The sequence below is a fragment of the Halichoerus grypus genome, chromosome 13 (genome assembly GCF_964656455.1).
Source record: "Halichoerus grypus chromosome 13, mHalGry1.hap1.1, whole genome shotgun sequence".
NCBI lineage: Eukaryota > Metazoa > Chordata > Mammalia > Carnivora > Phocidae > Halichoerus > Halichoerus grypus.
The window spans coordinates 88,729,747-88,752,367 of NC_135724.1; the positions used below are offsets into that span (position 1 = coordinate 88,729,747).

At 37.0% G+C, this 22,621-nt stretch overlaps 1 protein-coding gene across 3 annotated transcripts; it reads right to left on the minus strand.

The window, feature by feature from the left end:
* Positions 1 to 3,899: 3,899 nt before the first annotated feature.
* RSRC2 (arginine and serine rich coiled-coil 2) lies at positions 3,900 to 22,449 on the minus strand. 3 transcript variants are annotated; one of them, XM_078061041.1, is made up of 11 exons: positions 18,791 to 19,420; positions 18,112 to 18,268; positions 16,891 to 16,934; positions 16,008 to 16,085; positions 14,221 to 14,433; positions 13,159 to 13,362; positions 10,867 to 10,989; positions 8,313 to 8,392; positions 6,435 to 6,667; positions 5,987 to 6,076; positions 3,900 to 4,547 (listed from the first exon to the last, which is right to left on the minus strand). In XM_078061041.1, the coding sequence occupies exons 4-11, from the start codon at positions 16,013 to 16,015 to the stop codon at positions 4,368 to 4,370; spliced, it is 1,131 nt and encodes a 376-aa protein (XP_077917167.1). In that variant the 5' UTR covers positions 16,016 to 16,085; positions 16,891 to 16,934; positions 18,112 to 18,268; positions 18,791 to 19,420; the 3' UTR covers positions 3,900 to 4,367. The 3 variants fall into 3 exon arrangements, with proteins under 3 accessions (XP_077917167.1, XP_077917166.1, XP_077917165.1); XM_078061040.1 differs by lacking the exons at positions 16,008 to 16,085; positions 18,791 to 19,420 and adding an exon at positions 22,303 to 22,449 and having other exon boundaries at positions 6,435 to 6,664; positions 14,221 to 14,411; XM_078061039.1 differs by lacking the exons at positions 16,008 to 16,085; positions 18,791 to 19,420 and adding an exon at positions 22,303 to 22,449 and having other exon boundaries at positions 14,221 to 14,411.
* Positions 22,450 to 22,621: the final 172 nt, after the last annotated feature.

The window sequence follows — 22,621 nt, forward strand, 5'->3', positions numbered from 1 at the left end:
GAGCCCCACATCAGGCTCCCTGCTCCTCAGGAGGTCTGCTTCTCCCTCTCCCACTCCCCCTACTTGTGTTCCCTCTCTCATTGTGTCTCACTCTGTCAAATAAATAAAAATCTTAAAAAAAAAAAAAGATAAAATTGAAGCAACAGCTAATTGGAGGGTTGGATACAAGAAATGAGAGTAAACAGGTCATGAATATTTCTCAGGATTGTGACTTAAGAAACTGTTTGAATAGGGGTCCCTGCCTCAATCAGTTGGGCGTCTGCCTTCGGCTCAGGTCATGATCCTGGGGTCCTGGGATCGAGCCCTGGTCGGGCTCCCTGCTCAGTGGGGAGCCTGCTTCTCCCTCTCCCTCTGCTTGTGCTCTCTCTCTCATAGATAGATAGACGGATAGATAGATAGATAGATAGATAGATAGATAGATAGATAGATAGATAAACTGGTTGAATAAATGATCAATGGATGTGGACCAGGTTTGGTAGCAACGAGGGAAGTTATGTGGTACCTTGAGGCAATTTTATCCTCAGAGGCAAGAGAGAAGCAACTGGACTGGTGAAAGAAATTTTTTGAAGCATTTTTGTTACACATTGATACATATTTTTTTTTCTTAAAGATTTTATTTAGAGGGTGCCTGGGTGGCTCAGTTGGTTGGGCGACTGCCTTTGGCTCAGATCGTGATCCTGGAGTCCCTGGATCGAGTCCCGCATCGGGCTCCCTGCTCTGCAGGGAGTCTGCTTCTCCCTCTGACCCTCCCCCCTCTCATGTGCTCTCTCTCTCTCTCAAATAAATAAATAAAATCTTTGGGGCGCCTAGGTGGCTCAGTCGTTAAGCGTCTGCCTTCGGCTCAGGTCATGATCCCAGGGTCCTGGGATTGAGCCCCACATCAGGCTCCCTGCTCTGCCAGAAGCCTGCTTCTCCCTCTCCCACTCCCCCTGCTTGTGTTCCCTCTCTCACTGTCTGTCAAATAAATAAATAAAATCTTTAAAAAAAAGAAAGGGGGCGCCTGGGTGGCTCGGTCGTTAAGTGTCTGCCTTCGGCTCGGGTCATGATACCAGGGTCCTGGGATCGAGCCCCGCATCGGGCTCCCTGCTCAGCGGGAAGCCTGCTTCTCCCTCTCCCACTCCCCCTGCTTGTGTTCCCTCTCTCGCTGTCTGTCAAATAAATAAAAATTTTAAAATAAATAAATACAATTTAAATTCAATTAATTAACATATAGTGTATTATTAGTTTCAGAGGTAGAGTTCAGTGATTCATCAGTCTTATATAATACCCAATGCTCATTACATCATGTGCCCTCCTTATGGTGTCCGTCTCTTGGTCACAGCTCAGGTCTTTTTTTTTAAAAAAGATTTTATTTGAGAGAGAGAGAGCACAAGCAGGGAAAGTGGCAGGCAGAGGGAGAAGCAGGCTCCTGGCTGAGCAAGGAGCCCAAGGCTGGCCTCAATCCCAAGACCCTGAGATCATGACCTGAGCTGAAGGCAGCCACTTAACCAACTGAGACACCCAGGCTCCCCATCAGCTCAGGTCTTGATCAAGGTCGTGAGTAGTCTATTTAAAAATAAAATATATCCTGGACAGCAACTATGTTGCTTACAAGGATTAACCCCAACATATCCATCATGGAGTACAAGGCTTTGAAACTGAAAACACAGTAACAGCCAGGAAAAAGGGGGGGGGGGGGGGAAGAGTACAAAATGTTAAGCAGTTAAATAGTTTCCACCACACACCCACCCCCGCCCCCCCAGGACTCCAAAAATTAATTATTCATGTTTAATTATGCAACTTAAATTTACCTACATGCCTCCCTCTAGATCTGCACTGTCCAATCTGGTTGTCTCAGGCTATGTGGGACTGGCTATTGATAAGTCAAAATTGGGATGTGTTAAAAACATACACCTTGGTTTTAAAAATATGTAAAATCTTTTTTTTTATTATTTATTTTTAAAGATTTTATTTATTTGACAGAGACAGACACAGCGAGAGAGGGAACACAAGCAGGGGGAGTGGGAGAGGGAGAAGCAGGCTTCCTGCTGAGCAGGAAGCCCGATGTGGGGCTTGATCCCAGGACGCCGGGATCATGACCTGAGCCAAAGGCAGACGCTTAACCAACTGAGCCTCAAAATTAATTGATTACCTGTTGAATTATTTTAGATATTGCAAAGTTAGTTTCATTTGTTTAAACTTGGCTACTACAGTGTTTTAAATTACTGCTTTAGATGAGTGCAGGATGGATCATCACTCATTATGTATGGCCAGCACCTCAAATACTATGGAAAAACACAGCAGGCAGTTAATGTAGTGCTTTCATTTCCACACTGCCTTTTAGAGATCGGGCCCTGCATGGGGCTGCTCCCTGCTCCGCAGGAAGCCTGCTTCTCCCTCTCCCACTCCCCCTGCTTGTGTTCCCATTCTCTGTCTCTGTCAAATAAAGAATCTTCATAAAAAAAATTTTTTTTTGAATTTTATTTACTTACTTGAGACAGCGTGTGCGTGCCCATGTGAGCAGGGGGGAGGGGCAGAAGAGGGAGAAGCAGATTCCCTGTTGAGCAGGGAGCCTAACGCAGGGCTAGATCCCAAGACCCTGAGATCATGACCTGAGCAGAAGGCAGACACTTAACCAACTGAGCCACCCGGGTGTCCCAGCCCATGAAAATTTCTTTAAAAGATTTGACAGAGAAAGGCACAGCAAGAGAGGGAACACAAGCAGGAGTGGGAGAGGGAGAAGCAGGCTTCCCACTGAGTGGGGAGCCTGATGCAGGACTCGATCCCATCATGACCTGAGCCAAAGGCAGATGCTTAATGACTGAGCCACCCACGCACCCTGCCCATGAAAATTTCTAATGAAATTGATTTAAGATACAGCTAACCTGAAAAATTTGAATTGTGGGGACTCCAGAATGAAAAAAACCAGTGTCATTCCCCCAGAAACTTGACTTTGTCACTGAAGCATGATGAAGAGACATTTCTTCATAAAATTATTGGCTCTAGGAAAGCGTAATTTAAACATTTACCAAAATACTTAAAAAAAAAATCTTATAGTAGAACCACACATCGTTTATCACAAAACATGCCCAATAAACAAGTTGGCCAGACTTCATGAACTCATTTTAAAAAGAAAGGTGTAACGGGCACCTGGGTTGCTCAGTTGGTTTGTCTTCTGACTCTTGGTTTCTGCTAAGGTCATGATCTCATGCGCTGTGGTATAGAGCCCCGTGTCAGGCTCTGCACTCAGCAAGGGGTCTGCTTGTGAAGGATTCTCTCCCTCTGTCCCTCCCCCAACTGTCTCTCAAAATAAATTTAAAAAATAAAGGTGTTAAGTTTTACCATTAAGTACACTTCCCTTGTACTGTGCTAATACAATGTGGAGTTGTAGGATTTTTCTAGGAAAAGGTGAATCATGAATTTTGTAGTAATAAAAGCAAATGAATTTTAAGTTCTGTAGTCCCTCCAGAACTTATGCCCTATTTAACTTAGTGACAAAGTGATTTTCTAATATTTTAGTACTTTGTGCTACTGAAGACTTCAAAGGATTTAATGAGCAAAGGGCATACCAAGAACTTGTAATAAGGCACTTTATTAAAATAAAAGTGCTTACATCCCTTTAATGTATTAATCTATTTCCTGAATAACATATGGAATAATGAACAAATACTGTACACCAATTCTGTTCCTTACAGTAGTAGGAAAACAGTATTATTATAGTAAGTTTGTTTACTCCTCCCAACTCCCTTTTACAGTTTTGCTCACCATGGTATTACCTAGAGCAGTTAACTGTTCTTAAAAAAAAAAAAAAAAAAAAGGAATTTCTACCTAGTGCTCTGTAATAGCAATTGCAAAATGCTACAAAAAACTATGAAACAAATTCAAATAAGAATTCCAGGTAACTTAAATTAACACCAGTGTTGAGAAAACCATTTTTATTGTCATCACCACCCAGCGTATTTGTGCTGGATTATGTACCAAATGGCCAGATCTTCTAAAGAACATCTACATAACATTTCTTTCATGTTTCAAGAGATGAAAATAACTGTACAAGGTTAAGTACAAAAGTACACAAGACAGCGGACACGAAATATCCATGTATGAGATTTTATCCCACCTGCAGCTTTTATATATTTGAAAAGTAGAATTCATGAACTAAAAAATATTGTCCTTCTATAGTCCTGTCAAGTTTAATGGAAGTGTGTTTAACCTGATTACAACACTAACACCAGTATCACTGATCTGATATTTACAAAAAATCGTATTTTTCAATAAATTAAAGTCAATGCAACACCCATGCAAGCTAGAATGCTAGCTGTTTGGTGAACAAGGACCTGACATCAGAACCAGAAGTCCATAAAGTCCCAAACATTAAAGTCTGATCTTTTTCAAACTGCATCCATTCCTCGCATTGATGATGTGAAACCCAATCCCATTCCTCTTTGTGTGTGGGTCTGTGATCTTGCCATTTCATACTGAGCATCTAAATTTCTAAATACTTCTTCCTGTTGCTTCAAAGTCTTGTAACTTTCTTCATCAACTGAGCTACATCCAGCTTCATCTTCACTCTAAATTTCAGATAAAAAATATATTATTAAAATAAATGGAAATGAGAATAGGCTCTTCTTCTCAACTGACAGTACTGATAAATCACATTTTTAGGATATGTATTTACCTTCCATTCATTCATTTAGCACCCATGGAGTGCAAGGCAATGTTCTTTCTAGCTATTGGGATAAACCAGGATATAACAAAAATCTTCATTTTAGTGGGTATGAGGAAGAAAATGTAGAACATACCATTCAATATGTAAGTAAAGTTTAGGAGAAAAACAGAAAATGGGGATGGTGTGCTTGCTATTTTTGTCTTACTATTATTTTTTAAAAGACTATTTGAGAGAGAGAGAGAGAGAGACTGAGACACAGCATGAGTGGGGAGGAAAGGGAGAAGCAGGCTCTCCACTGAGCAGGGAGCCCTATGCAGGGCTGGATCCCAGGACCCCGGGATCATGACCTGAGCTGAAGGCAGACACTTAAGTGACTGAGCCAACCCAGGCTACCCGTGCTTGCTATTTTTAAGAAGGCAAACGAGAAAGGACTAAAAAGTTGACATTTGAGAGAGACCAAAGGAAGGAATGATGCTGGGAGCTAAGGAAAGAATTAGAGCAGGGAAAGGTAGCAGCAAATGCAAAGGCTGTCTGGCAATGTTCCAAAAAAGCCAGTTTAGTGAAGCTTAGTTTAAGCCAAATATCCCTTCAATGAAAAACCAACTCCCTTAAGTAATCAATACCTGAGCGTTTGTGAACTTTCTTCCGGGTTGTTATATGAAATCTGTACATTTCCACTTTATTCAAACAAAACAAAACACACACACCAAGAAAAACAAAAAACAAAGCCACCAAAAAACCCTACATCTTTAAAAAAGCTTTCTGGAAACATTAAATATTAAGGTGCAACTCCGAGTAGAGTCAGTTTTTGTTTTTTTTTTTAAAGATTTATTTGTCAGAGAGAGAGAGAGTGCACGTGTGCATAAGCACAGGGAGCGGCAGGCAGAGGGAGAAGCAGGTTCCTTGCTGAGCCTGATGTGGGACTCGATCCCAGGACCTTGGGATCATGACCTGAGCTGGGCAGACACTTAACCAACTGAGCCGCCACCCAGGCGTCCCTACAGTTAGCTTTAAATGAGCACTTTTTAGAAAGCAAATTCATTAATTCCCATTTACAATTTCATTTTTATTTACTAAGAAAAGCTTATGATCTAGAAAAAGGTTCATTTAAGGTATAAATAGGTTATAATCAACAACCACATTAATTTAAATTTAATAATCTGTATAATCAGCTAATGATGACAACATAATTCTGTGAAATTAATCTGAAGCACAAAACAAACCACCACCAGAAAGTACCCAGAGTTCATATATTACTGAAATTAACTTTTAGGGTGAGGACCAATGTTAACCTGAAAATGTTAAGTTAATATGAATTTTAATTCAAAGTGTGTAACTCACCTTAATACCCATTAATTTCCTGAATTTGACATTTTGGTCCTTGTTTCCAAAATTTAATTTTTCCCATATTTCAGCAGACTGGGATTTGTCCTGTAAAGAAACACTGAACTTTTACAATTCATAAAATTTAGCTAAGTCATAAGGTCTAAAAGAAATGATAACATTTACAATTGTGCCATGCAATTTATAATTATTTTCAGTTTATGAAAAAGCCTAAGCCAAGGAGCATCTTCCCCCATTATAAATGTATGGGAATACTGTTTTTCTTTGAATCGCTACTGGTTTTCTTAGATCAATCTTTTTCCAACACTAAATTGTGGTAAATTAAAACAATCAAGTTTATAGAAAAAAAAATAAACACAAACCAATCTTTTTCAATCCAAGTTTGTTTTCCTAAGCAACTGCTAATTAGGAATAAATGACAAAAGAGGAGAATTAAAGAACTTACCCCTTCTTTCTTGCCTTGCCAAAGCATTTTCCTTTTTTTCTCTTGCTCAGCAAATTTCATTGGATTCACAGCTGCTGGGTTATAATAGCTAGGTACAGCTATTCCGGTCTCTGCCAAAGCTTTAGCCTGCAGGGCAGCCATTTGAGCTGCCATAGCTATCTGAGGGGTTACTTGCGTTCCTGATGCCAACAAGGCAGCAACATTGAGCACAGAACCTCCGGTGGCTGCAGCTGCTAAGACAGAAGAGAAGCATAGATTTAATTTACGACTAACCAAAACCAACCTCCTGATTTACAGTACAGTAGTGCCTTTATATATAAGAACTAACCTAACAAAAAGCCAGAATACTTTTACCAAAATAAGGAGATTAGTTTATAAAGCAACTAATATTTTAGGAAAAATTTATTGAAAATATTTATAATAGACATTTCCGGATATGATCCCTTATATGTACAAATACTTTACATATCTAAAAATAGTAAGAATTCTACAAATAGTAAGAAGATTTGTGATTTCAAAGAAAATGAATTATGGTACTTGTATGTAGCTAAACTTGTAAAAACAAATACTATTTGTATGGTTAAGCTTACAAAATGGTTCTTTAGACTTTCATTTGAAATTCTTAACAAACATTTAAGATATTAAACAAGTATGATGCACATTTAACAAATCCAAAGCCCAAATCCTACAGAAGTTAAATGCCCTGCCTGGTATTTCCATTTTAAGTGATTCAGTCAGGAATGGAGTCAATTTTTTGTAAACAGAAAGACTGTTCTGATTACTTATTTTTCTGTCATCCCAGAATATAAGCTTAGAAAATTCTTTTAATTACTAATACTATGGGAATCCAGTTATGAAAGTTTTGTTCTAATCATGTATTAAAAGTAAAATGGTGGGGGTGCCTGGGTGGCTGAGGCGATTGAGCTTCCAACTCTTGATTTCGGCTCAGGTCATGACTTCAGAGTTGTGAGATCAAGCCCTGCATTGGGCTCCGAGCTGGGTGTGGAACCTACTTAAGATTCTCTCCCCTCCTCTCCCTCTGCCTCACCCTCCACGCCCCCCCATCTAAAATAAATAAATGAATAAAGGCAATTTGTACAATTTCTTGAAATTTTTTAAAAATTTTAATCAATCTACACCCAATCTAATCGCAACCCTGAGATTGAGAGTTGCATGCTCTACCAACTGAGTCTGCCAGCCATACACAATTTGTACAATTTTATATTATTTCAAGAAGTACCGATTTACTAGGAATGTCAAAAAAAACACCTTCCAGACTACATTTCATGTAATTCAATAAGCTCTCTCTGATCACCTTTAGTCATCCACAGGCAACGTTTGTGTTATGTCTAATAACCTGATTTCTTATCCCAGTTCAGTCATCATTTTAATAAACTTAATAAAATCATGACTAAAAGACATGTGCAGTGATGGCTAAAGTGTTATATGAAGAACAGTGACTGTCAAAATCAGGCCACCAACCAAGTAACAAATACATATGCATGAAGAATTTATGAGGTATGGGGCGCCTGGGTGGCTCAGTCGTGTAAGCGTCTGCCTTCGGCTCAGGTCATGATCCCAGAGTTGTGAGATCGAGCCCCGCATCGGGCTCCTTGCTCAGCGGGAAGCCTGCTTCTCCCTCTCACACTCCCCCTGCTTGTGTTCCCTCTCTCGCTGTGTCTCTGTCAAATAAATAAAATCTTTAAAAAAAAAAAAAAGAATTTATGAGGTATGAAGGTTCACATTTCACTAACAACAGGTTTACAGTGCACTGACGGGTAGCAAGGATCATGGGTGATTTTCTTCCTGTATTTTTCTGAGGTTTTCAGATTTTCTACAAAGAAATGCCATACTTCCATAGTAAAGAAAATAAATTACCTGCAGCTATTTCTTGTTGTTTTTGTTTTTCGACCATTTCCTTTTCTCGCTGTTCTTGTAATTTCTTTGCTCTTTCCAACCTGTGAAAGACAATTTCAATAAATTTAAAATAATGCTCAATATAAAACCCATATTTATCTTTGTATTTCTCCACATGTATAGAAACAAAACACTTAACATAAAATTTTAAATTAAGATTAACACAAATTGGTATCTGTATGTGGGGAAAAAAGCATTCACTCTTAAGAGAGTCACAGTTAAAGAATATTTCAATACTGGTTTTAAACATTTTTAAATTCATGGAATAGCCAAAAAACTGGAATAGCTTTTACACACAGTTCCCACAGAGAATAGTTTTAAAAAATAAAAATTATTCAAACTTTATCAGTGCTGGTTATAGCAGTAAGGATAAAATTACATCTTGCAAATGACATATTGAGAACTGAGTAAGTCTTAGGGTACGTTAAAAGTAGTAAACAATGTTTACAGAATTACCTACATGCTTCTTGGGGGAAGCGGATATAGGATAAAGCCAATCAAAACATAACAATTACGACTTTTGTAAAAAGACTTTATCATAGCCTTAAATAAAAATTAAAAAGCCAAACGTAAAAGAAGGGGCAAATAAACCCTATTTGCCATTCTCTATAATCTAATAAAATGGGGGAAAATTATTAGAGAATTAACCTTTAGCAGCTTAAGAAATTTATCATTAGCAATGAAACTAGAAACATGAAACACAAATTCATCCTCAGACAAAACAGACACTAGTTCACACTAAATTTACTAATACATATACTAAATGTACTGTCAAGTCATTATCTACTTCTTATACAGCAAATTGTTAATATCATCTTCATGAGTTCCTGAAAGAGAAACCTCTTTTCTTCAAGAGTCCTTGATTTCCCAATCGTAAGTTAAAAGCCAACCCCTTCCTCCTTTAATGTGGTATAAAGGGGGAAAGATTAAAGAAAAGGTTTTTTGTTTTGGGGTACTATGGGCAGAAAATGGCATCGGCTTTAACAACTGCTGAATTTACATAAAATGAATAAAACAATATAATTTTATTCCCTTTTATTGAGCACACATGCAAGAAAGACATAGTACAGACTTGATTTTGTCCTTGGGAATAAGTTTCTGATTAGGGGTAACATTAAAATGTTGGTACACACACAAAAAAAATAAAAAAATAAAAATAAAATAAAATAAAATGTTGGTACACAGATATTAAAACTATTTTCAAAGCAGTTCAAAAATTGTCCTTATTTAAAAACAAAAAAGGAACAACAAAAAGGTCTATATACCGTAGTATCTTATTAACAAAAGATCTGCCTTCAAATTTCAAAGTAGCCAAGGAGCAATCTGTTATTTCTTAAAAGAGTTATTTCATATAAACTTGTCATCTGAAAACCACTAAGTAGATTTTTTTAAGTTAAAGTTTTAGATCCTAGTAATAGCTTCAACTTTAATAAAAGCCAAAAATTAAAGCGCAATGAACTTATAAAAGAATAGACTTTAGGGCTTAAAAAAAATACTGGTCAGACTTAACAGACCATTCTTAATAAATTACTTCAGATATAATAAATTATTTAATTCTGTTGATTTTAGTTTCAGAAAGAAAGTATGATTCACTACTATTGATGCGTATTTAAAATGGCCATTGCAGGTTGGAATTAACACCATTCACTAAGGTGAATGGAATGAAGAAGGGGCGAGCTCACACCTTTGCTGCTGCTGCTGTTCAGCTGGAGTTTCTGCCAGGCTGGGTTCACAGGGCAGCAGCCCATCAGGTTACATTGTGATAACTGTATTTTTGTAATGAAAAAAAAATACAAACTCAATTTCATAAGGAAAAAAACCCAAAATCAAGAGTATAGTTTTCAGAATATGGGAAAACCTGAAAACAAGCACTTGGATTTTACTTTACTTCTTGCCTCTCTATGAGGCAGTTCTTTCAACGGTTTTGCACATTTCAGCCAGACAGCCCTGTGTGTAGTCCCACAATTACCAGAGAACATCTTTGAAATGCTTACAGAATTAAAACATAAAACGATCTCCCTGTTATCACAGCAGTAAAATTTACAAGATCAAATAAATCACCTTGTAATGTTTATTATTTGCCACCTTCAAAATAAGAAACCTGTTGAAAGAATTGTTTCAGACTTTGTCTTCTTGAAGAAAAAAACAAAAGGACAATGCAATTTCAGAGGCCAAATTTAAGAGTTCCTGAATCAGATTTAAGATTTCCAAAAAAGTTTCTATTGCAAACCAAACATATTTAGGAGCCTAAATTTGAGAAAAATGAATCAGTCAATAATGAAAGAAAACAGAAACTGCTGCAGACATCGTAATCTTTCCAGTTGCACAAATGGGTAAATGTTTAAAATGAGAATTAACCAACTACTTAGTACTAGATCAAAATTGGCACAGTATGTATCATGGCTACATTTAACTAGTTGACTTAAACCCTGAAAGCATTCACTTTCTCCACAGAATTGAGTGTATCTACTTCAAATTGAAAAGGAAAAATGCATCAAATAGAAAATATACCCACCTCCTAGCTAAAGCTTCTTGTGCATCCATTGCTGTGTTTCTGCCTCTGAAGGGAGGTGGACTGGGAGTTCGGCTTAAACTTCTGCTAAATCTTCTAGGTTTTTCAATTCTCTTCTTTCTATCTCTGTAATAAATCGTATTTCACATGTTGCAATATGGCAAAGCAGTAATAATTAGTTCATTTTATCAAAATCAATTATATTTACAGAGGTTCAACAAAAGTGCAAACAGCAGACAATATATTTTAGACCCTTTCCTCTCCACCTCTGCCCTACAGTTTCCACAAGGTATGGAAGTTCCTTGAATATGCTATTTTTCTGTAAGTTCATTTAACGTTCCCTGTTACAGATAGACTAAGATGTTTTCCAATCTTTTGCTATTACACCCAATGTTGCAAAGACTAGCCTTGAACATCAATCATTTTATATTCATGTAAGTATGTAGGATAAACCCCTAGTAGTAAGATCCATAGTTTAAATGTTCCTAGTATTTTAATCTACAATGAGTTTGTAAACGTCAAAAAAAAAAAACAAAAAACAACCCAAGCACAAAATCAGTAAAACAAAAGAATTAGGAAAAGGAAAGATAAACAATAGGCACTGAGCAGAATAAAACAGACTAGCAGTGGTCAAAACTAGAAATGCCATAAAAATAAAAAAAAACCTAGAAATACCAGAAATAATGGCCCGTATACCCAGATGGAGAATAAAATATTAATGATAATGGTGAAATTATCATTTACCTACATTCGCTAAAATCCTAACCGGTAAAGCTCAAATTTGTAAACTACTAAAAACTAAACTATTGATTAAAAACCAATCAATAGCAGCTTTTTCTGCCCACGGGTCCTGTCCCTGTGTTTTTCTTTTTTTAAAGATTTTATTTATTTATCTGACAGAGAGCGAGAGAGCACAAGCAGGGGGAGCAGCAGAGGGAGAGGGAGAAGCAGGCTCCCTGCTGAGCAGGAAGCCCGATGTGGGGCTCGATGCCAGGACCCTGGGATCATGACCTGAGCCGAAGGCAGACGCTTAACGACTGAGCCACCCAGGCGCCTCCCCCCTTTTAAAAAGATTTTATTTGACAGAGAGTGAGACAGCGAGAGAAGGTACACAAACAGGGGGAGTGGGAGAGGGAGAAGCAGGTTTCCCGCTGAGCAGGGAGCCCGATGCGGGGGCTCGATCCCAGGACCCTGGGATCATGACCTGAGCAGAAAGCAGACGCTTAACGAACTGAGCCACCCAGGGGGCCCTAGCTGTCCCTCGGCTTTAATAAAACCACCATTTTGGGGGAACCTGGGTGGCTCAGTTAAGCATCTGCCTTCGGGTCAGGTCATGATCCCAGGGTCCTGGGATAGAGCCCCTTGCTGCTCAGCAAGGAGTCTGCTCTCCTTCTCCCCTACCTCCTGTGCGCACACACTCTCTCACTCAAATAAATGAAAATCTAAAAAACAACCCATTTGCACCCAAAACCCCAAACAAAAAACCCGATAAACAAGAGATAAGTCAATTAACTGTAATAAACATAGTCTATTTGTATCTGTATTTGTCTTTATAAACTTGAGCAACAAATTAACAAAAAAAACCTTTTCCATTATTTAATATCAGTATCTGTGCATATGTACTATTAATAATTGTCTGATGTAAGTAAGTACAGACTAAATATATTCTGATTATTAAAAATTTTTCTCTTGTGCTCTTTATTGTACTTCCTGTCTCAACAAATTAAAGCCTCCTCTCAATCAAGATAGGTTTGAATTAAACTCATCTTTCTGAATACCTGAAACAGCATATACAGTATGGTGGGTTAAGCACATATACTGACTTTGCATTCAGACATACTTGGCACTTGGTCCTGACAGTACCATTTAATAACTGATTTGAGACTTCTTGGGCAAGTTACTTAAGCTCTCTAAGCCCTATGGTCTTAACTCACAAAACAGTTGTTTTGAGAATTAGATGAGCTAGTACATGGAAAGAGCTGTGACATAACACACAGCACATGTTAGGCATGCAGTAAATGTAAGCTACTGATTATACACAACATAATTCAACATCCAAAACAACTGAAGTAATTTTAATAGTGACTATTTCTACCTGCACTTCACAGATCTGATTAAATGAGTATCTGTAAGAATGCAAGTATTTAAATTTGTTTATTAATCAGAATGTTGTTAAAATATTTTGTAACTCAAATAAAATTCAGTATCAACAATTTTGATATTCTCAGATTGAGGGAAGATAAACAGACCCTGTGAGGGAGCCATCTGATTTTATTCAAGATGATGAATACTTACCGACTTCTACTCCTTGTTCTACTTCTGCTTCTACTCCTATGCCTGTGTCTTGATCTTGAGCGGGAACGGGATCGGATCCGACGTTTTCTTTCCCTGCTTCTGGATCGTGACTTCTTCCTCTCTCTGCTTCTGGATCTTGACTTCTTCCGCTCCCTACTCCTGGATCGCGACTTCTTCCGCTCTCTGCTTCTACTACGATGACGCCTGAAATTAAAACACACAAATGTGTAGTTATTTAGAGCTGCGTCTTTTCAAATTACAGACATTATGAATTTTCTGCAGTATGTGCTGTCAAGCCAGGCAATAAACTACTCTGTATTGTGTATAGAAAGGCTAATTGAGGCTTCTAATGGAAGAAGTTGTAACAACAAATGAGCCCTTATTCTTGTTGATAATGTCTCAGAGGAAACACAATAAAGCTACATGTTAAAAATGCAATGCATCCTAACCCAACTTAAGATTGTTTAATAATTTAAAGTCTATTACTGCCTTATTGAAGTATTTATGCAACTTAAAAGATGACAAGTTATTCTAGTAACAAAAAATTTTGATCCAATCTGATACACCACGTATATGTATTCCCACAGAAAATTCCAAACATACATTAAACACTGGCTTCTTTTTACAAAAGTCCCACAAGCTTTCTGCCATGACCCAGTTTTCAATACCACAAAGGAAAATCTAAATTAGAGTTTAGCAGCAAACAAATCCTACACTGACAATGTAAAAAGATTGTCATATTGGCTTAAACTAAGTCAGCTATATATTTTTTTTCACTGCCAAGTGACAGGTAAATCATGAAATTAAAAAAAAAAAACTCACTAATTGAATGTTAATCATAATCATCCTTTATCCCCTAGTCTTGAACATTTTTGCCTTTATCAGAAAACAGTGCCCCAAAGACTTCAGCTATTAGCAGACATTTGTTGGCAAAGGAATAGGTATGCTAGCAAAAAATATCTATTTTTTAATTAAGATTGTTTGGGTATTGCTGGGTTCATGAAAAGCTTTACATAATATAGCTCTTTACAATGGCATTAACTCATAAATAAAACTTCTTACCTTTCACGAGACCTAGATCTTGAGTGACTTCTGCCTCTTGATGACTTTCTTTCTTTGCGTTTATGTCTGTCCTCTCCATTTTCAGATGAATTTAGTCGCTCTCTTCCTTTATCAGAAGAATGATCTTTGTCATTATGTTCCTCAGACTTGTGTTTCTTAGATGATTTATCTTTGGATTCATGTCTTCTTGCCTGTTTTAAGAAGAAGTTGGTTCTTTCAGGAAAATAGTGCAACAAAGAGAGTTAGTATGGGTATCAGTAGACAAAAATGTTGTGATGCAACATTAGTAACCTTAGGAGTGTGTGGCAAATAAAAAAAATGATCTAGTTTCACATCACCCAAATGTTGCAGATGAATATTACTAATCTTATTGTTTTTATAAATCCCCCAAATGCAGTTTCCTCCCCATATTAACAATTAAAACAATGATTTTCAATGTTGAAATAATATTGAAAAAACCATTATTATCAGAAAAAAGAGGAATCCCTGATGTTTCTTTTATCTAAAGGAGTAAGGGGAGTACACATGTATCAAAACTTTCAAAAATTTCCAACAGACCTTTTAGAGAAACAGATCACGTATACATATACACATCAACTTCTATAACCAGAGTACATATTATTTTAGGTTTAAAAACTTAACAATAGTGAAGATGATCAGGACACAAAGAAATGCACCAGAAAACGCATTTCAATTAGGTTGCTAAATAAGATTAATCTTACTAATTATTAGTATTTTCTGCAATTTTAAATTACTTTACGCAGAGTTGAAGTGTCCTTTTTATAGCTATACTGCCACATCCTCTCTAAAAGACGGCTCTTGATTTTTCTCCCAATGTCTAAACTGTGAAGCAATCACTTTTCATCTTGCAATATCCCAACGGGCAGACGTTCTATTACATTTCATGTACCTAGGGTAGAAAATGGCAACCGTATCTGTTTTAATTTTTATGAAATCAAACTAGGCATAACATAATTAATCCCTATACCATTATACAATAATACTTCCCCCATACTCTGAAAGATAAAAAACAAGGTTTCTGCTTTCACAACATATGCAGAGACTGAGCTAAAATTAATTGCATGATCAAGTCTCCATCCTACTCTCACATACCAAATTAGGAAGTGATAAACATTAGATCTCCTCACATTAAGTTGTCAAATCCATCTTTTAGCTAAGGCTTAAAAACCTGGACATCTCAGAATCACAATTTTAAAGCTGGAAGGAAACTCAGATCCTCTAAACTTCCCTTACTTTAAGTACAACTAAACGAAGATCTAAAGTCACAAAGCTACATGGTAGCAGCTGAACCCAGACCCCATGTTGTTCTTATGCCCAGGCCTCTGCTTTTCTACCACAACAGGACACTTAATTCATGTTTCCCAAAAGGCCATTGCATTTTTCTTTCCACTCAAGATTAACTTTGCTTAAAAACAAAAACTTGGCCAAACATTTTGGAACATGCATGATATATCTGAAAAGAATCATAGTATGTTATTTAATATTTTGCAGAAAAATAAAGAGACCTGGAGACACAGCTAAATTTTAGTCTCATTGCCAGTTCTCTGTAATATGAGCTTATAAAAGTATTTCCTTGATTTTGCCATATAGTGGCAAACTGGAAAAGCTTTAAGTGGTTCAACTTCCAAAGGTTTTAGAGTTTATTTCAAACCAGTTTTCCAAACATAACATTACTATTAATTAAAAAAAAAAAAAAAGACATTAAAACCCTTAACTGATTTAAGATATACTTAAGGGAAATAGGAGTTTGAATGACTAATAGTTACCTTATCATGAAGTAGGCTTATTATTTTGCTATCTGAGTCTGCAGCGTCTTCAGTTCAGTCTCTTCGCGCATTAGCACGCTGAGTATGATTTATTATAGAAATGTTATCATGTGAGCTAAACAAAATAGTCATTTTCACAAAAACTCTCCTAAATTAAAAATTTAACAGAGCTTCCATTAGGGGAAGAGGTGAAGTCCCTGCCCACATTTTTTTAGGAGTCCCTTGCCCAGCCCCCACAAGACTCTTCTCCTCCCTTTTTGGCTCCTACTTCTGTTCTTCCTTGTTGGCTCATTCCTTGTCTTCTCAGGTGGGCGAGCAAGTTAACTCCTGCTTTTCTTTCATACAGCTGCTTTCTTTTTCCTCAAGTTTTGCTGTCACCGCCACCTTTCCAGCTGTCCCTCACAGACACTTTTATTTCCAAATTCAATACTATTCTTAGGGAAACTGAGCTGGTTTGCTAATGAGGACTCTCGTTATCTTCCATAAAGAAAAAGCCCAGGTATCTAGGATATTCCTACTTAAAGATGATTGCTATATGAAAATCCTGAGCAGTTGTCAGGTATAAGGAGACTCGGGACCTCAGATTAATGGAAGCTCTGTGTGACAGGCCTAAAAAAACCAATTATAATCTTCATATGAAATTTTTATTGTGAATATTTTCACAACATAATAAAATTAATAGTTTTTGAATGAACTTTTCATATAAACAACTATCTTCTTGAAAAATGATGAATCCATATCATGCTTATTTTATAACCCAATTAACCTTTTAAATTTCAAGTTTTGGTACTTACCTTGATAATATCATATATTCACACAAACATTTCTACCAGATACTTTACAAGAATTTTAAAGTGCCTATTCACTACAAAGTGTTAATTACCTCTTTGCTTCTGCTCCGGCTCCTGTGTTTTCTTCCTTCATTATCTGTAAATACATACAAAAATTCACCATAAAGAAGATACAGAAACATCTTAAACACAAATTCCAATACTCAAATAAAAGACAATTTCCAATCCATTTTACTAAATTAAAATTCTACTTACTATCTTCTAAAGACTATTTTTTTGGCAGGGTGGGATTATTCTACTCAATACCACTGTATATATTTGAAACAAATCAAGCAATCTGAAAACCAGAATGTAACTGAGTGTAAGCAAAACAAGCAAAAAACCCCAAAAAATCCTCCACGACGAATCAAAAACATATATACTGTCTTTCAGTTTGTCACAGATTCTTAATTCACAAAACACTGTGTCTAGCCCATTTTGTTTTGCATTGCATAAAAAATTTATAAAGGGGCTTATTAGAGGTAAATAAGAACAAAACAAGAATGCATGAGAATAAACAGTTTGAACTGTATTTAGCATAAGTAGTCAACAGGGTGCTACAGTTTAGAAATTTCTATTCAAAAGTGATTTTATACTGTACAGTTTCAAATATATACATAAAATTACATTTTAACTACTTTATAGATGATTATCTGTGGGCATTAAGCATAAATAACTGGAGCCCAGATCTTAAAAAAAGAAAACTCTTAACTCATTAGTATTCTACTTCTCAGTTAACCTCTTCATTAAATCGCAATACTAATTTAAAAAATATACAGCAAAACATCCTACTTTCTATACCACATCAGTCTAATTCTTTTCCAAGTAAATGAGTAAGAAATCTCAAATCGCCAAAACCTCTCTTCAGAAATATTTTAACATTAAGTTAAATGAAAAACAAGGTTAAAAATGGTCTTGTAACTTACATCAAAAAGCACGTTAAATAAGCTCAGAATAATACACCACTGCCCAGACACAGCTTTCAAAATACTTTACCAATGTTGAAAGACTGAAATTTAAACATCTCAGGGTTAACAAATAATGACTGTGACACAAACTTAAACATATATTTTGGCCTTTGGCCAAGTCCTAAAATTTCTGCATGAGGACATTTTTCTCATAACTGAAAAAAATCTCCAGAAAATTACCAATGTACTTCCATTATTCATTTCTCAACTGGGAAGAACATGTATTAATTATATCAAAAACTAAATCTATGTCTTATACACACATCTACACAGATAGTGGTAATTACAGTTTCCAACAATTCATACCTGACTTTCGTTTTCTTTCTCTTGACCTTGATCGTGATCTTGAATAATGATGTTTTGAGGCTCTAGGAGAAATAGATACATCTGACTGCTCTTTTTTCTTATCTCTATCTGGGGATGTCTTTTCTGGGGCTAGTCCATCTCGCTCTGTATCACTAGCCTAAAAGTTTAAAGAGAAATGATTATTAGGTTCTTAATTACATTTAAAATGTTTCTAATTTCTTAAAAGAGAAGGAGGGAAGAGAATCATCCTGGAGTTTTACAAAATTAAAAAAAATCAATAAATGAGAATGGCCAATTTCTAAGTAGCTAATTATCTGTACCTGATAAGTCAGTCCAAATAAATTGAAATGACTAACTCAGTAACAAAGAGACATATGTAATTAGGCTGACGTCTTTAACTTTTAAAAATCATTATTTTCATAACTTTCAAAACAATTGGGGAAGGGGAAGAGTAGGGGTTCCAAGTATTTCCAATAAACAATCAAGCAGAGAAAATGCTGTCCATTTTAGATTTGCGAAGTCATTTACCTGACTTTACCAATACTTTTATTTTAAATTAGCATATATTAAAAAGGCATTTAAAATGAACTAATAAAATTTAAAGAGACTTAAGTCTGTAAAATCTAAGAACAGCAGAGAATGCTTCTAGATTATAAAAGAATAAGCAAAATTAACTTACCTATCTGAGAACCCAATCTTAATTTCATTAACCCTCTTTAATGAAAACAGCCCCTTGGCACAGTGCTGCTGCAAAATATGGTCTGCCTCTCCTCACATATGCTCTGGGCTATGGAAACATTAAGTCGTTTCTGCTTTAAAGCATTTTATAAATTTTGACAATGCAAATTTTGTAAAAAATCATCAAGTAAACACACTCTTTCCCGAGTCCTGATTTACTTAAGAGGAGGTTCCTTCATCTAAATATCAGTTCCCTGTTTTCCCATTTACTTGCTCCTAACTGAGTACTCAGCACAGCAATCAATCAACAATTGAAGAAATGAATTCCTGTTACTAGTTCTCAATTAAAAAAAAGAAGTATTTCTGTGGCTCTGTTGAACGGTGTGGCCCAAATTACAAACAGGAGTATCACACAAAGAAAGACACTGATTTAAATGAGTCATAGAAAAAAGCTTTGAGAAGCTAAAACCTGAATGTTTCCAAGTCAGATTTTGATAAAAGGTAGGGGAAACAATTTCAGTAGTATGTGGAAGGTAGACTACTTGGCCCTTGACCTAAGAAAGGTTTTCACATTTTTGAAAGGATTATTAAACAAGGAATGGGCCAGAAACTATATGTGATCCACAATGCCTAAAATATTTATTACCATGCTGTTTACCAAAAAGTCTGGATTGGATAAATAGGGATTTTCAGGAGGAGTAATATGACAACAAACTCCTTCCCTTAAGAAAATCAGTCCAGGGGCGCCTGGGTGGCTCAGTCGTTAAGCGTCTGCCTTCGGCTCAGGTCATGATCCCAGGGTCCTGGGATCGAGCCCCGCATCGGGCTCCCTGCTCGGCGGGAAGCCTGCTTCTCCCTCTCCCACTCCCCCTGCTTGTGTTCCCTCTCTCGCTGTGTCTCTCTCTGTCAAATAAATAAATAAAATCTTTTAAAAAAAAAAAAAAAAGAAAATCAGTCCAGAAAACAAATGCCAAGGGAACTAAATAGGGAATAATTTAACAAATGAAGTGTGAGAGATTACATTACTTCAGAAACTATTTACTGAGAGTCACAAATGTGCAAAACTCAATGCTAGACTCAAAGAATAAATTGATTATAAAAGAGATTTACACACACAGCTAGGATGAAAGACATAAATGTGTTAAACCTCTAACAATGGTAAAAAAACAAAATAAAACAACCAAGCACAAAGGAAGCAACTAATTACTGGAGAGACTCTCATGTGACCACACATTCCTTCTCCAGTTTTCTATGTATGGGTGATTTCTGGACTCGTAAAATTTTTGTGATGAAAGCTTTCATCACAGAAACAAGTTCAACTTTCTGATCTAAAAAGGAGATCCAGCAACATTACCTGCCTCTCCCAGGATGGTACTCTAGCTCTTTGCTGTCTACTATCAAATAAATGATGCTGTATCACACACACAATTAAGGATAATTTAAGATTTTCACAACACCGGTCATTTTCTTTTAATTCTCGTTCTCATCATTATCACTATTATGTACTTCACATGTCTGTGATGTTGTGAAGTGCTGGTAGAGCTTACATTTGGTAAAATAAAATTACAAAACTTAAGCACTGCTATCACTTCTCGCAGTGCATGCGACTTCTCTGCCAAAACCAGCATTCCTGAACCACTGGCACATCTCATTCACTTTTCCAGAGATCATGATGAGAACTGAAAACAACCTTCCATGGAAAAAGCATCTAGACCAAGCAGTACAAGTTTTCAGTCAATGGTTTATTTACATGCTTAACATCGCAGAAGCCTGGCATTAGGGAAGTCAAATGCCCTTTGCTTAAAGGCAGGCATCCTGCAATACAAGATAACAACTTACACCAAACAGCCATTTTCACCTGTAAAATATACTATAGAAAAAAAAAAGCATCCTATCACTAAACAGACTACGAATGATAGGTGGCCACTTCTCCCATACAAAACTTTTATTTCCATGAGGCTATTTTATTGTGGTATAATGAAAAGTATCCAAAAAATCAATTGAATAAAATTTCTCTGAAAATTTCTGAGCTTTATTTCAATTTATCAGGGATGTACATACTACTAAGTCTTAAATGCTAACTGCAAAACTGTCTTCTACTCCAGCACCTGCTTTTTTAGGCCACCACTGTTAACATTTACATCTTGTTTAAAACGCTAATAATGCTCAAGACATAGTACACAAATCTTTTTCCAGTGCAAAGAAGGTACACTGGATTTAGTACTAGGTCACTTCTCCAGGGGACTGTGTCTTTTTATTGAAGGAGGCACTGAAGGACCAAATGTCTGAACTGACTTCATTTTTTAAAATATTTGAGCCCAAGTAAAACAACGCTATTCTTTAAAGCACATTAGAAGGCCCAAAACACTATTTAAACAAAGGAAAACATTACATCGATTAGTTGCACAAACACCAAATAGCCTTCCAACTGTTTGAAACCTTATAAAAAATCAGTTCTTAATTCAATTAGGTATCGGGGGAGGGGAGTGCAGAAACCATCCTAATTCCAGATACCCCAATTTTTAGCAAGGGCAAACTACAAATTTTTCGGTATATTTATAGTCTTATTTTTGAAGATAAGTAAATAGAACTTTCTAGTCAGTGGAAAGGAATACAAGATGCTTGCATTTCTCTTTTAATACGGTTAAGGAAAATTAAGTAATCACAATAATGTGATCCACCAGAATTGGGCATCTTATACCCAGAGCAGGTTTTTTAAAGAACTATAGTTCTTATTTAAAATTAAATGGGGCAAAGAAGGGTTCTTAAATTTAAGAAACAACGCCAACGAGAAGGCTTTATTTTAGTGCTTCTCAAAGACTTCAAAATGATTACATCACGAGCCGCTTCGGAAAGGGAACGACAATCGGAATTCGTACTTCCAAAACCTTCTCGTAATTAAGTCGATTTCTTTACTCCCTTTGAGCAAGCAACACCTTCCTCAGCTCTGTACTAAGGATTAAACTAAGGTTTTCACAGACTAAACACTAATTAAAATTATGCAACCAGAATTTTACTGAGCGTAAGCAAAAAACAAAAACAAAACAAAAAAAACGTTACGATTCTCTTCTCCCATTCTACGCCTTACAGACAACGCCTTTCTGACCCAATACTTTCCAAAGATCCCCATCCCTTTTTCTCTTCCCCAGCCCTACCCTAACGCGAACGTAAATTCCCAAGCCCTAATGAAACTCAATGTAAACGACTAATAAGAATGAGTAAGCTAAACTGGAAGCCGGTCTGTGGGTCCAACGGAATACAGGACTAGGAAAAAGATGAGGAAAGTTCTGGAAAAAAAAAAAAAGACACTCCCTGAGGCTCCCCACCCCCACCGACACCGCCTCATTTCCCCCTCCCTAAACCAGGCAGCCATGATGGCGGGCGCAGAAGAAGGCCGCGGCGCCATTTTGTCCACACACACACGCGCGGACAACAGCTCTGAGAGCCGTTCCCCCACTCTTTGGAGAGTAGCAGAAAAATATCCCTGGTTTTAAACTCAGAGTCGGCACCTACCGCCATAGTCCAGAGTCCTAGCCGCTAGGGCGGCGCCTCCACTTGCCGCTCTCAACAGTACCGGCCGCCCCGACGCTTCGCCACAGACTAAATCGCTCGCGCGAGAGACCCGGATGGCACAAAGGGGATGAGGCCCGGCGCGTCGCACGGCTTGCTGGGAAAAAAAAAGGTGGTGATAAGAGTCTCTATAGCAACGCGATTCGAGGAGGTGATTGGTTGTTCTTTTGAAGGGGGCGTGTAAAGCCAGGGAGGAGGGCGGGGCCAAGAATACACCCTAGATTGCGTAGCCTGGAAATCGGAATGGGTGGAATTTAGGGTG

What these genes read in the sequence shown, in the direction of transcription:
- RSRC2 (XM_078061039.1), bottom strand. An exon ending in AGAAAGAAAACGAAAGTCAG is followed by an intron (nt 16,935 to 18,111) that starts GTATGAATTGTT and finishes ATGTATTTACAG; the next exon opens with ATAATGAAGGAAGAAAACAC. An exon ending in ACAACAAGAAATAGCTGCAG is followed by an intron (nt 6,668 to 8,312) that starts GTAATTTATTTT and finishes CTTCTGTCTTAG; the next exon opens with CAGCTGCAGCCACCGGAGGT.